General features: G+C 34.4%; 1 protein-coding gene across 1 annotated transcript in view; it reads right to left on the reverse strand.

Annotated features, from left to right (window-relative positions):
- LOC149774622 (transmembrane protease serine 9-like) overlaps positions 1-13,588 on the reverse strand; it is a 118,298-nt gene extending 104,710 nt beyond the window's left edge. Inside the window, exons 1-4 of the mRNA XM_089944950.1 lie at positions 13,477-13,588; positions 9,901-10,141; positions 4,069-4,184; positions 785-949 (exon numbers count right to left, since the gene is read on the reverse strand). Of these exons, the coding sequence (XP_089801076.1) occupies positions 785-949; positions 4,069-4,184; positions 9,901-10,141; positions 13,477-13,588 (634 nt within the window). The remainder of the gene's footprint in view (positions 1-784; positions 950-4,068; positions 4,185-9,900; positions 10,142-13,476) is intronic.
- Between the last annotated feature and the right edge of the window lie 397 nt (positions 13,589-13,985).

Consider the following 13,985-nt stretch of genomic DNA (forward strand, 5'->3'; position numbering starts at 1 on the left):
AAAGTATAATCAAAACATATATCCTTATTTGAACTTCATTATAAATCCAAACCTCTAAGTCCAGGGATATGAATTTAAAGCACTTTTTATTTCCAATACAGAATCATTTGAATAAAATAAATTTGCTCAAATCATCATTCTGCACAACAATATTACAAAAACGTGATTCTGCTCAGGTGTTAATGTAACACTGCGTAATTGTCCAGTAAAGAAGATTTACATAAAAACTAAGACTACAAAAAACGGTTGATTCTTATTTTATATGTGTAATTGTTGACGGTCTAACAAATGAAAGGTTGATTGTATAGAGGGCTATAATTGTATATAGTTACGTTTTTTATGTTAATATGTATCCACATACCAATTATTTATGAGCACAAGTGTAATAGAATAAAGGGTATTAAGAGTGTATTGAAACAATTGATGACAACTTACATGTTACCTAACGGCAGGTTCAGAAATCAGGTCACACTAAGTTCTTTATTAGTTACTCCTGACGAGATACATCAAATACAAATGTCATATGTGTAGGTAGAAAAGGTTTCAATATACAACGGGCATAACGAAAAAACAAACGCAAGAATTAGCAAAAAAAAAAAACCACAATACACCTTATCCCGTAAATGTCGATTGCGTGGGGATGAAACACACAAAAATAATCGGGACAATACTTATGGATTTGAGAATTCCATGTAACTATGTTAGAACTATCAATATATCGTACCTACATTTCAACAGAAATGTAAGCAGCAAATGTTTTGAGCACCAGCAAGCTTTTACTTACTCATAGACGTTTTCCCCCATCCTGTAATGTGGCACTGCATTCCCGCTGTGTACTCAGTGTTACTTTGTGGGAGGCATGCTGGCTGTACATAGTCATTGAACACAATGCCTCGCCCATCCTTGGGTCGAATCTTAAGAAGTGCCAGGTCATAATCATGATTTACATCTATAATTAATGAAAATTAGTATCAATACATTCTGGACTCAAACACAGGATGAAACCCGTTGTACATTTCTTATCAATTGAAAATACTTCATATCTTTTGTACTGACCATCTTAAATAGAATGTGGAAGTGTTTTTCAACTAAAATTTACTGCAAATATAGGTCCAATGTGCAGCACCGCAGAGAGCTGTTTGATACACTAATAATATACTACTGATGCATCACACTAAAATCAGTCCCGTTGCAATATATAGTTTGATTATAATGCATCTCTTCCAAGAGTCATATATGAAAGAGGAAATAAACATTCAAACAAATAAATTTGGTAGCTGACAGTAACATTAATAAATATATGGCACTTTGACACATTTGATCTACATTGCTTCCAGCCTCAAAGACGGTATTTTTTGCAATTAAAAGACTTAATCATTGGACTTATGGTGTCATGTGCTTCAGCATATCCAAGGAAATATTTTTAAAATTCAATCCGAATAATGGCAGGGTAAAATAATAAAATTCAGAAAGATCATTAAAAGGTAATACTATAAAAGACTTAACAACTGCCATAATGACCAAAATGTATAACAGATCAACCTATTTTGCCCATCATAATCAATGAAATGAAACATAAATGCGTTTCAAAAATAAAATATTTTACTTGCTTAACTTGCCATGTTTCTATCATAATAATTATACTGTTCCAATGTATGTACTTCATACTAACACATTCATGCACTAATAGTGAAAGCTGATGCTTTTTCTAGTTATGGTTGTTGTTGTTGTTGATGGGTTTAACGCGGCAAGTATTAATGTTGAAGAACGAACCCGGGAAAAACCCAGGAAGAACCACCGACCCACGAGAAGCTACTGGCAAGCTTTCTCACATACCCACATTGGCCGAATCCTAGACTCGATCCTACGCAGACACAGGTGAGATATCAATGATCCTAACTGAGAGCGCTTTAGACCACTGGGCCACACGGGGCTCTCTAGTTATCTAGTTATGGACACCCATTCACGCATTGATCATGCAAACACATGAATGTACTAATCGTACGCACCCACGAATGCACTAATCATGCACACAAATACATGAACTTATCATGCACACACATGCATTCACTAATCATGGAAAAGCATGCTTGTTCTAGATATGCCAAACATACATTCAATAAGCATGCACACATATGCTTGTAATAATCATGCACAAAGATACATGCACCAATCATGCACACACATGCATTTAATATTCGTGCATAGACATGCATCCAATAATCATGCACACACATGAGTGCATTAGTTATGTACAAACATGCATACACTAATCATGGAAAAGCATTTTTCTTCTAGATATGCACACATATGCATGTACTAATAATTCAAACATATGCATGTACTAGTCGTGCGCACCCATGAATGCACTAATCGTGCATACACATATATGCACTAATCAGGTCACACATATGTATGTGCTAATCATGGAAATGTGCTTAATGATGTACACCCAAGAAAACACTAATCATGCACGCACATGCTCATACCAATCATCCACACACATGTATGTACTAATCGTTGACACACATGCATTCACTAATCATGCAGAGATGGTAGAGATCCGTAACGGAGAGAGCTTTATACATCTCGGTCACACGGGGCCCTCTAGTTATCTATTTATGGACACACATGCACGCATTATTCATGCAAACACATGCATGTACTAATCGTACGCACCCATGAATGCACTAATACTGCAAACACATACATGAACTAATCATGGAAACGCATGCATGTTCTAGTTATGCACAGACATAAATGCAATAATCATGCACACACATTAATGCACTAATCATACACACACACATGGAATAATCATGCACACACAGGAATGTGCAAAACATGCACACACATGTTTTCGATAATCATACATCATGAAAAATGAGAACATCTGCAAATAATGTAAAATAAATACTGGTAAACGTATATTTAATGAGGGAGAACATATCACTCAGTTATACTAATTAATTGGCAATGGTTTTGTCATAAGAATTAATTGAAAAGAAGCATTATAATTTCACAAAGATTAATTGTTATATGTATTTATTCCTGCTTCAAGATTAGTTCATTCATCTCCTAAATCCCTATGCAGTCTTTACCTTTTACTCAGTTAAATTCATTCCATCAAATTAAAAACACAGATGTACACATAGCTGTAGAAATATGATCATTTTTGGTCATACTAGTTATGTGATGTTATTTTCACTGAAGATTTCTGAGCAGAGTATGAGTGCATTTGTTCAGAAAAATACCCCTCTTACACACAACTCTAAATAAATGACCTAGTAATGTTTTTTGAATATCTGTATCTCTGATGAATGATGAATAAACTTGATGAAGACATGAAACGTCCATTAAATTAAATCATTTTTTTTAAGTCTAGACATAAAATAACCATGATAATATTCCCCTTATAAATCGTAATACAGCAAACTGTAGAACTCATTCTTTTAATTTACATTTCATGTTACAGATGATTGTGATGACATTAAATACAACAAAATGAAAATCATATTGCAAGTGTTGCCTTGATTTCTATTCACACATGATTTTTATCTTTAATTTTGAATTGATCTTTTCCATCATTGGAAATGCTTTCATATTATTCATTTTGAGTTGCTCTTTTCAATCATATGACATGCTTTTACGTTATTCATATTGAATTGTTATATTCTTTCATAAGACATGTTTTTATATTATCAATTTTGAATTGGTCTTTTATATTATAGAATATGCCTTTAGCGACGTATTCCTCGTCAACTTCCATAATATATGCCTTTTTTAAGCTTTGTATAGCCAGCTAACTGCATATGTCTCTAATATGGATCATGATTAGAAATGGTCTTACAAAAACTATTATCTATGTAACTGATAGAAAACTATCAAACGTATATACCAGTATATTTAAACTATAATGAATATTTTAATCCTTTTGAATCAATGTAGGAAATATTCTTGTAATATGTCTGGTTACGGGCTATAACATGTTTATCCCAAAGCAGGTACAGCATCCAATCTATATTATAATGCGATACAGCGAAGTGTGAGATAGACATCCGCGGTTACCATTATATCGCTCATGGGTGAAGAAAGAAGCAATCCTAAACTCCTTCTCATGGCTATCATAACCCGTGTTATCGTGGTCACCTGTTCTCACAACGATTTCATCACTCCTGAGACCTCTATGGAAACAGAAACATAAAATTGCACATGCTATTTATACAAGTAGACATCGTCTTCATGACAGAAAGAATGGGAATGGGAAACCTAAAATTAATGTCCAAAACAGTTGAAGCAATCCAAGAGAAGTCAGCGTATTTTACTTTTCTGTTCTTCTTAAAAACTCACTAATATGTTTGAAAAAATTCAAAATACCAACCCGTATGTCTGGCGTAGCATGCATTTCTTGATGACCAATAAGTGGTACAGTCAGACATCATATAAAAGTCTTATTTTGAAAACACCATGTCAGTATGACAGTCAATTTAAGGGAAGAGACATTAACAAGGCTGTCACGATGGCCATTATGTTAGCCATATTGATTGTGAGATTAGAACAATTAATAATAACTCTAACTGGACATTATAAGAAGTAATCCAAGAACATTTTCAAGCCATAGTGAATGTACAATCTGCACTACTTATGACAAACTAAATATCATAGGTCCTTTATTGCAAGTACAGTTTCCAATAAAATATTTTTCTCCTAGAATACGTACCTGATTACATTAAAATCAAATATATATGCCTACTATCTCCTCATAACTGCCCGCTCAATTATGGAAATTTGGCTGCTTTTATGTCCATGTTATGTAGACAAGGGCAACAACTCTGCACATTACCGCTCCATTCCACCTACAGGTCCCGCTAATCGTGTGAATCGTTGCTTGCATTGTGGGGAGGATTGGTGTGTATTAAAGTAATACGACTGGTGAACATTCTTGAAGCATCCTGGCAGAAACAAAACATAATGCAAAACATTGGGTGTCACCTTCAAATACGTTCCCATATCACATTTCATTTGGAGAATAGGTAATAGGTAGACGGAATGTCCCAACGTATTTCTTTGGTAATTTCTGAGTGCAACATATTGAAGGTAAACCCTCTCTACTGATTTTTGAGTTCAAGCTGCACAACTAGAGTTGACAGGGTTTATGTGTGGGAAGAAAAAAGAAAGGAAATCATCTTATCGCATACAAATTATGGGTGAATCCATTTCAAGATGTACAGTGTGTTCATATGGAGGTTGTGCTGATCTCATCCTTGTCTGATTGTTGCTTGTGCAAATGAGACTGGACCTACCAGATCCAGGGCTTGCTGCTTTGGAGCTGTGCTTGAATGTGCGTGCTAATCACAATGATAAGTCCTGAGGAGTTATGTGCTATTTCTCAGGTATATATGCAAGAAAGAGGCATGTTTGAGTTCCACAATATGCCCAGTCTAATTTAGATAGCACTTGATCTTACATAATAGTTCCTCTTTGAAGGCCTTCTGGATTGTGTTAATACAAGAGTGAAGTCATAGGTCTCCTTTTCTATTGCACAATGATGACAAACGATTCTTGATGACGAAACTGGATTGCATCATAAGGATTGCTGATCCATTTCATCGAAACGGAAGGCTGACTGGCTCAATAGAGAGTCCATGGAATTAATTGCATGCCAAGGTAGATGTGATCAGGAGAAAGGTTTTGTTTTAAAGAAGTTTCCGCTTTAGCAAAGTCAGTGTTGAAAGCTTGAAGTTTTGAAATTCAGGCTTAACATAACAAATGATATTTTCCACTTTGGAAAACAGTGTGAATGATTAAGGTATACGAAGGCCAAAGAATGAAAAGTCAGAGAGGTCTTTGCTATGACCAAGATCATCATAGCCACAATGATCGAAGGATGTTCCAACATGATAGAATGTTAGCCAACATTTTGTCATAGAATTATAAGAATAAATGACGGCTACCAATGTGACAGACGCACTCAAATGGAAATTGTGTTATTTTTACTCGTAACCAGTCCATGGAAACAATGTAAGAGGGGCTCATTAAAGGCTTTTGATACATCAGCATATTCAAGATTTGTAATTCATTCAGAATACCACTGGAATCCATTCTGTATGCTCTATACCTTTTGACTTCTGATATAACTTTTAGGATTCTTTGGGATTTAGAGAAGACTAATCTAAGTTACTTTTAAATTTCCATATGGTGTCTTAAGCAAATAAATTATTCGCTGAATTTTACATAAATGTTTGATTTCTCTTTTTCAGTTGCTTAATTTACTACACAGCCATGATAACAAACTTGTTCTGAAAACAGTTGCTCTAAAAATGAAGACGTTCATGATAACGTTCATCCCCAAGATACTGACATGAAGGCCTGTGTAGTACTGGTTACTGACAGTGTCGACGTTTGGTAACAGATGGGCTTTGCATACAATGAAACTTGCATTTCTATACACAGTCACATCCTTTTTAGTGGCAGATTTAATGATATTTATGTTGTTCGCAAAACTTGGTTGCACCATTCATCCAGGAATGATACTATTTTGCTCGTTATGCTGATATTGTAATCGAGTGGCATGGAATGTGAGTACACGTGTGAGCTGCAAATGGCACACGTTTAAGTGATACAGTAGGACGATTTGCATCGTTGAGATAGCAAGGCCATCTGCAAAGGTCACATGTAGAGGTGATCCAGTAGGATAAGATCTGCTGCAGCATTATACAGTCTGAGGAGAAACTCCCTCGTTATGATCCACTATATGTAGGAAATGGATTACTTGAGAATGACAATTCAGATGATTGTGAATACGTAAGTGATTACGATGTATAAGAAATCCATATTTTGATCATTTAAGGTGAATTAGAGCTGATGGATATAGTACTCTTCATATATGCGATATATGAGACATGATATTACTTGCTAGCTTTGAATGTTTGCATTCAGCATACCTTGTTATTAAAATGACACGGTAAGACATTAGAAACAAAGGATTTTCATAGAGTTAACTACATTAAAAAAATGCCAAAAATATCTCCGCTAAATTCAGGGTGATAAAGAAAAATATTGCCTGTATGATCATGAAACTGAACATGTTCTATTAATATGTGGCCTTGTGTAGGTATGCAATCAAATAACACATAACCTATACAGAAAACAATGCATACAATATGCTGAAAATTCCATAATAAATCTGAAAAGTAACACAATTTTTCAATAGATGGGCATGGATTTTGAAAGTCAAAGTGAATACTAATTTCACTTCACTAGTGGGACCTTAAAACTAGCAGTACTAGGCGGGATATATTGCCCTTTGTCTATATACAAAGCTATTGCCTTTGAGAGGGCTGGATTTTGTTAGATAGTAGGACTTATGCAGCTAGCTTTAGTGGAAATGGGTAACGTATTTGAAGGAGAAGATATCAACAAGACCATCTGCTCAGAAAGAGTTGTGATGAAAAACGTTCAACTTTTCCATTGTGATAGACATAATGTGTGTCAGATCAGTCCTGTTTTCATTTAGAACCAACTAAACATTATACATAGTCTCTTATAGAAAATCCCATTCTGTTAATTTTATGACAATCAATTCAGAAAGATTAGAAACAATACTACTTTCCAAAATCGCCACTGTGGTTTTCATATTGGATATACAAGTGTTACCGTTTTATTGTAGAACCCAATCAACATCATTATAAGACTCTCAGTGAAAATCATATATTGATATCACCATCTGTTCAGTACAATAGTGATCAGATGTTCCAATGGTCGCTAAAGAGGATTCATTAGTTCTCACATCAACTCCAACGTCATTTAGGACCAAATATGTTTCTATTTGAGTTTTTTCATGAAACGTACATCTTGATATTACCATCTATTTGGGATGGTACTGATACCAAGACATTCACTATATTGGATGCATGAAGGGCACCGTTTCATTGCACGACCTTCAAGAAGAATAGTGTACAGTGTAATGGCAATCGTCCCATTAGTTTAAAGGTGATAATATATTTTTGCTAATATATTTGAATCCCAGACAGGCTCATGATGAATGACAGATGGACGTTTGACTAAATGGCATTGAATAACTCCTCTGGTAAATGACTAACTGAGCACATAAAGTGAACAAGGCAACTGCTTCACCTCAATCTGTTATGCTTCCCATTACAGTAATCTGCTTTCCATCAATTTCTATTGTTTCCCATCAATGTGTTATGCTTCCCATCAATGTGATTTGCATCCCATCAATAGGTTATCTTTTTCATCAATGTGTTATGTTTCCCATCAATTTATTTGGCTTTAGAATATGCTTGCAAAATGAGAGGAAAATGTAACCTACGTTTGTAAACAAGGACTATTAAAATGAATATCGATAGACATAACGATTTTTAATGTTTCTTCAATTTTTAAATGCATCAAATGACTGAATATTGTTCATTTTTTTTTCATTTTCTCGATATATTAAAGCGTTCTTACAATTTACATACATGGTGAAACCTGGATCAAAAGATGCAGAAAATCTGGATCATCGATTACTCAGATTGGATTTGAAATGTGATAGAATCTTCTATATTGTTCCAATGTTTTTTCCACCTTTTATAAATTAAATTTATTTAAATTGTAGAGGAGAAATTGAACCGGCTTGCGCATTAGCTGGTTATCTATATGTTTTAATCTAGAAAATTTGAGCTGTTACCAAATTAATATGTGCAATGGATCAGTGTCTTAAAGCCTTGCCAACTATTTGCAGAATACACCGTTAAATAAGTGCAAGTGATCCATCTGTAGGTGTGAAAACTTTTCATTCTTAATCACATTTTATATAGCAACTGTTGGTGTTTTGAAATTAGAGCCAACGCTAATAGTCTCCACTTTATCTTAAATACTAAAAGGTAGGTCATAATGTTGATGCGTGACACATTTTCAACCCATGAAATACAAATGTGTACATTTCGTCTTAATACATCGACGATGCACGTAATTATTGCTTTTTGCAATCTAGAATACAATCTGAGAAGTAGGTGACAAGGACCAATCTTTGCTTTAAATCCTGCCCATCTGCAGTTGCACTCACATTATAAGTTTGATCACAGTGGTAAGGTGTTAGTATTGACATCGTTGGTACAATTTTCAGGTAATTTTTATCAAATTCTGGACAGTGGGGTACAGTGACCCAATCTTCATGTACGACATATGTTAGTCTCATGTCCATATATACAGACTAGAGAGGAAGAATGGACACAGTTTAGTGCAATTTTTAATAAATTCTGGTAATTGTATCACATAAATCTACTGATGCTAAGGAAATCCTCTCTTTCCTAAGAGAAAAACCGAGTATAAATTTGGAGGTAAGATGAAAAAATCTAGAGACGTTATTTCAAATTAAAAAAAAAAAAATGTTATATGATTTAAAATCTTGAAATAACTAATTCACAATCAAGTCGATCAATTTATGACACCAACCGTGGCTGAGCTTTCTCAACTTCTACCTCGGTATCACTAAGTCGTCCGAATTTGATACATTAAAAAAAATCAGTGTAGCTTTCATCAATATGACTCTTATATATCCGACTTATTGAAGTCATCGTATTCATAATTGAAATGATTAAGACACGAGAAAGTGTTAAATGAAATCAACGGCCTCAAATCTGGAGAGTGAAAATCCGATTCAACAGATTACATCTATATCATAAACAGCAGTGATGTGATGTATTGAAATGATCTTTTACCTAAATGCCTATATTTTGTGATAGAATGTTTTCCAATGAAGATGTCACTCTGATAACAATTCATAAATATCGTATGTTGGCAATACGGAAAATTGAAGCAATGTTGCAAATATATAACATATACTTATGCCAAACTATACACTTATGTAAGGAAAACAACAGACAGACCATTACTCACTGAAAGCAATGAGCAGCACTCAGGATCCAGTATTCGCTGAGAATAGTACCACCACAGAAGTGGCTATCATACATGGTGCCTACAAGACGTCTGATCCCAACCTGCCATGGGTTTGCTCCTTGGACTGCATTCTTTCCTCCAATTATCTTCTCAAGTTTTGGTCTTGGAGCTACTTGCTTCTCCTCAGTCACATCCCGCTTGCCGCGCTCCATCAATGGCCTTTTCCCACAGGTTACAGGTCCTGAAGGAGATGGATTATATTACAATTGGTGACATCCCTGCCTAAATAGAAATTCGTGTGCTTGTATTAAGTGATGACTGGAGAAAAATGTGTCTCTTAACACAGTAAGTGAATGTGATTCATACTAATAATTCAAAATACAAAGCATTTCGACAGTAAATAACCACCTATATCCATTCGTATATCAGATCAACATAAGGCATGTAGTATGTCTAGACGTTTGTGTTTGTGAAAAATTCAAACTGTTTGAAAGGCGATTGAGACTGACCCTTATCCCAACATAAATGTTGACAGATGGGTCAGATGAATCTCATAATAGTATTTTAGGTGCTACTAACAAGATCGTCTTCTCCTGGTCAAACAATGAGTCTGTTATATCCGCTTACATTGCTTTGGCTACCCCAGTTGTCTATGTTAAAACTGGTTATTTTATCCACACCCCCCATATATATATATATATATATATATATATATATATATATATATATATATATATATATGTCACTGCGTGTGTGTCGGTATATACTGACTGGGCTACCAATACTGTGTACAATACTTTTAAGGTGCATATCCCTGAGGTAAGGTGATGTTTCTACACTGCATTTGTATGTGCTATCCCTGTTTTCACTGTGATGTATCTACATTTCAGTTTACCTGTTATTCCTGTGCCTAATTTGTCGTAGCTACAATGCATATTGGGTGCTATCCGTGTGCTTAATATGTTGTAGCAAAAATTCCTTTCAGGTCCTATGGCTGTGCTCACTGTTTTCAATCTACAATACATTTTAATAGCTACTCCTAATGTGTTGTAGCAACTATGCATGTTATGTGCATATACCTGTGCTTAAAGTGTTGTATCTACAATGTAGCTTAGGTGCATATCTCGGTGCTTTATGTTTTGTCCCTGTAATGTATTTAAGGTGCTATACCTGTGCTCACTGTGTTGTAGCAACTATGCATTTTATTAGCTATCCGTGTGCTTAATGTGTTGCAACAAAAATGCATTTTAGGTGCATATACCTGTGCTTAAAGTGTTGTACCTACAATGTAGCTGAGGTGCATATCTCTGTGCATTATGTTTTGTCCCTACAATGCATTTTAGGTGCTATACCTGTGCTTAACGTGTTGTAGCAACACTGCATTTTATGAGCAATCCGTGTGCTTCATGTGTTGTAGCAGCAATGAATTTTAGCTGTTATCTCTGTGCTAACTGTCCTGTAGCTACTTTGCATTTTAGGTGATATACCTGAGCTGAATGTATTGTATCAAAAATGCATTTTAAATGCTGTCCGTGTGCTTAATGTATTGTAGCAACAATGCTACCATTAGGCGATGTTCCTATCATATTTCTTTCTACTATTGTTTACGACAGTTACGAATATAGCATGTGAATTATTGCAGATGAAATGTCTGTCCCTCATTTGATATCGTCATTAGTCTTCTTGACTATTATCACAATATGTAGCTAAGTCCAACAATCGGTTAAAATACAAACGAATTCTACCATTCTGATTGCAGCGATAAACTAAATTGATGGTGAGACTATTCGTCTTTATTTCGTGGATTGCACGTGGGAGGTTGATGTTAAGTGAAAAGAAACGTCTTTTTTTCCATCCTATGTGGTTTATATTCAACGTCGTTTCGTAGATAGTTATAATTTTCTAAAACAACTATAATTTTCTTAAAAAAAACACGGCTGATTTAACATTGAGTTGTTCCTAATGGGTTCGGTCTTTGGTGTAGCTCCAGACTGATCAATATTCCTCCCTCCATATACTTTTTTGTCACCCGTAGCTTTTAGTTTTCACCAATATTCTGTCTCAACCTATTATCTGTATTGTGAACTTTCGGTCCACAACATACCCCCAGTACAAGTGCGACATGAATATAAGACTTAAACAAATTATCTACTTCAGAGATTCGAATGCATGCGTCCTGATGTGTTTCATGAGAGAACTTTTATTATAACATTATCTTTTCAACAACGTGAGGTTTTCTTTAATACTTCATATACATTTCAAGTGCCAGAATGTGAAGAAACTTCCTTTTATATTTAAGCTGTGAAATATGTCTTAAGAGATTACCCAATACAGTAAGGGGGGGGGGTCTGCTCTGACTTCCCTTTTACCCGGACTATTGAACAAAAGCTCTTTATGTCAATAAACATATTCACCATGATTCAATATCTTGATCACGATTTCACTTAACTTGAACATGAAACGCTAGGTTCTAAATACAAAATGGACAGGTTAACATTGAACACCAACAAATGAACCTTGTCGAATTGTGCATAGGTGGATTTTTTAAAAGAAATTTCATGAAATAAGGTTGATTACATAATGCTCAAGTTATTGTCGGATATGGAACACCAAAACGTTAATAGTAGTATACAAGTTTGATTGTATACGAACGCATGTATGCATGAATGTGTGTACGTGTGTGTGAGAGAAAGAGAAACGTGAAATTCTCTCCAGATATAATTCACAATTATCAGGTTGTTTAAATTATCTCATTCTTAATATTCATATCATAATCCAAACTACATTTATATGTTCTCACAGGCAAACAATGTGGGCAAGCATTTGTCCAATTTCAAATAGTTCGAACAATCGGAGATTAAATATACATTTTCAGCCTATATATATATATATATATATATATATATATATATATATATATATATATATATATATATATATATATATATATATATATATTTATATATATATATATATATATATATATATATATATATATATATATATACATACATACATACATATATATATATATATATATATATATATATATATATATATATATATACAGTTGTAACAGCTATTTTAAACCACATTACAGCATATGAATGATTGATACAATACAGACATTTGAATGTCAACTCTTTACTTTAACTAAAAATATATATCTACTTATTTTCTGAAGATATCGTATTTCATCATCCCATGTGTATACACAAACATGATATTCAAGGATAACATAACCTTTGCCACTGCCAATTTACATATTACAAAATTACAGAACGTAATCAACCCTATCAAATTACTCGATTTTTCAATATACTTGACATGAGACTGTTTTATAATAAAGTTGTTTTTATGAAAGATTAAAAGCAGAATAGTTCACTCAAACATGATTATTCATTACAGATGTATGATAATTTAAATTTTTAAAGAATAACATACGATGCAACATAACGGCATATCGTCAGAAGATAGTTCAACAATCCTGGAATCATCTGATATTGCTTGACTTGTTTCTTAATTTTGACGTGAGGCCAATACACGCTCAAACATAGTAGCTGTAATGTTACTTACCTAGAGTGACGGCTCTCATGGTGTGTTTATTCTCGCTGATGTCACGGTGGGAGGGAATGTTAAGTGCAAGGTGAAATCTATTCCCCTCCAATCCATGCCTTTCATGTGACATTTTATTTCCAACAATTGTCTCTTCCAACCCATTGCCAGTTTTGTGAACTACCGATTCACAGCAAATGCATTTGCACCAGTGCGACATGAATGCCAAACATGCGAGAATTATCCATGTTTGAGATCTCACGGCATGCATATTGATGTATTTTATTTTACCTAATTCGTAATAATACAAACTCTTAATATAAAATTATCTCTTTCGTCTACATGAGTTTCTCTAATACCGCACATATGTTTTACATGCTTGGATATGAAGAAACCTCAGGTTATATTGACGTTCTGTGACGTGCCATAAACGGACCAGCCAATGAATTAGAAGGGAAGGAGGAGCTTGTGCTTTGCCTGGAACCAGAATTTGGACCGAAATAACTTTTTGTCAGTGACTATAATGGGTA

The sequence above is a fragment of the Sinohyriopsis cumingii genome, unplaced genomic scaffold, assembly GCF_028554795.1.
Source record: "Sinohyriopsis cumingii isolate HCF-2022 unplaced genomic scaffold, ASM2855479v2 utg000160l, whole genome shotgun sequence".
Taxonomy (NCBI): Eukaryota; Metazoa; Mollusca; class Bivalvia; order Unionida; family Unionidae; genus Sinohyriopsis; species Sinohyriopsis cumingii.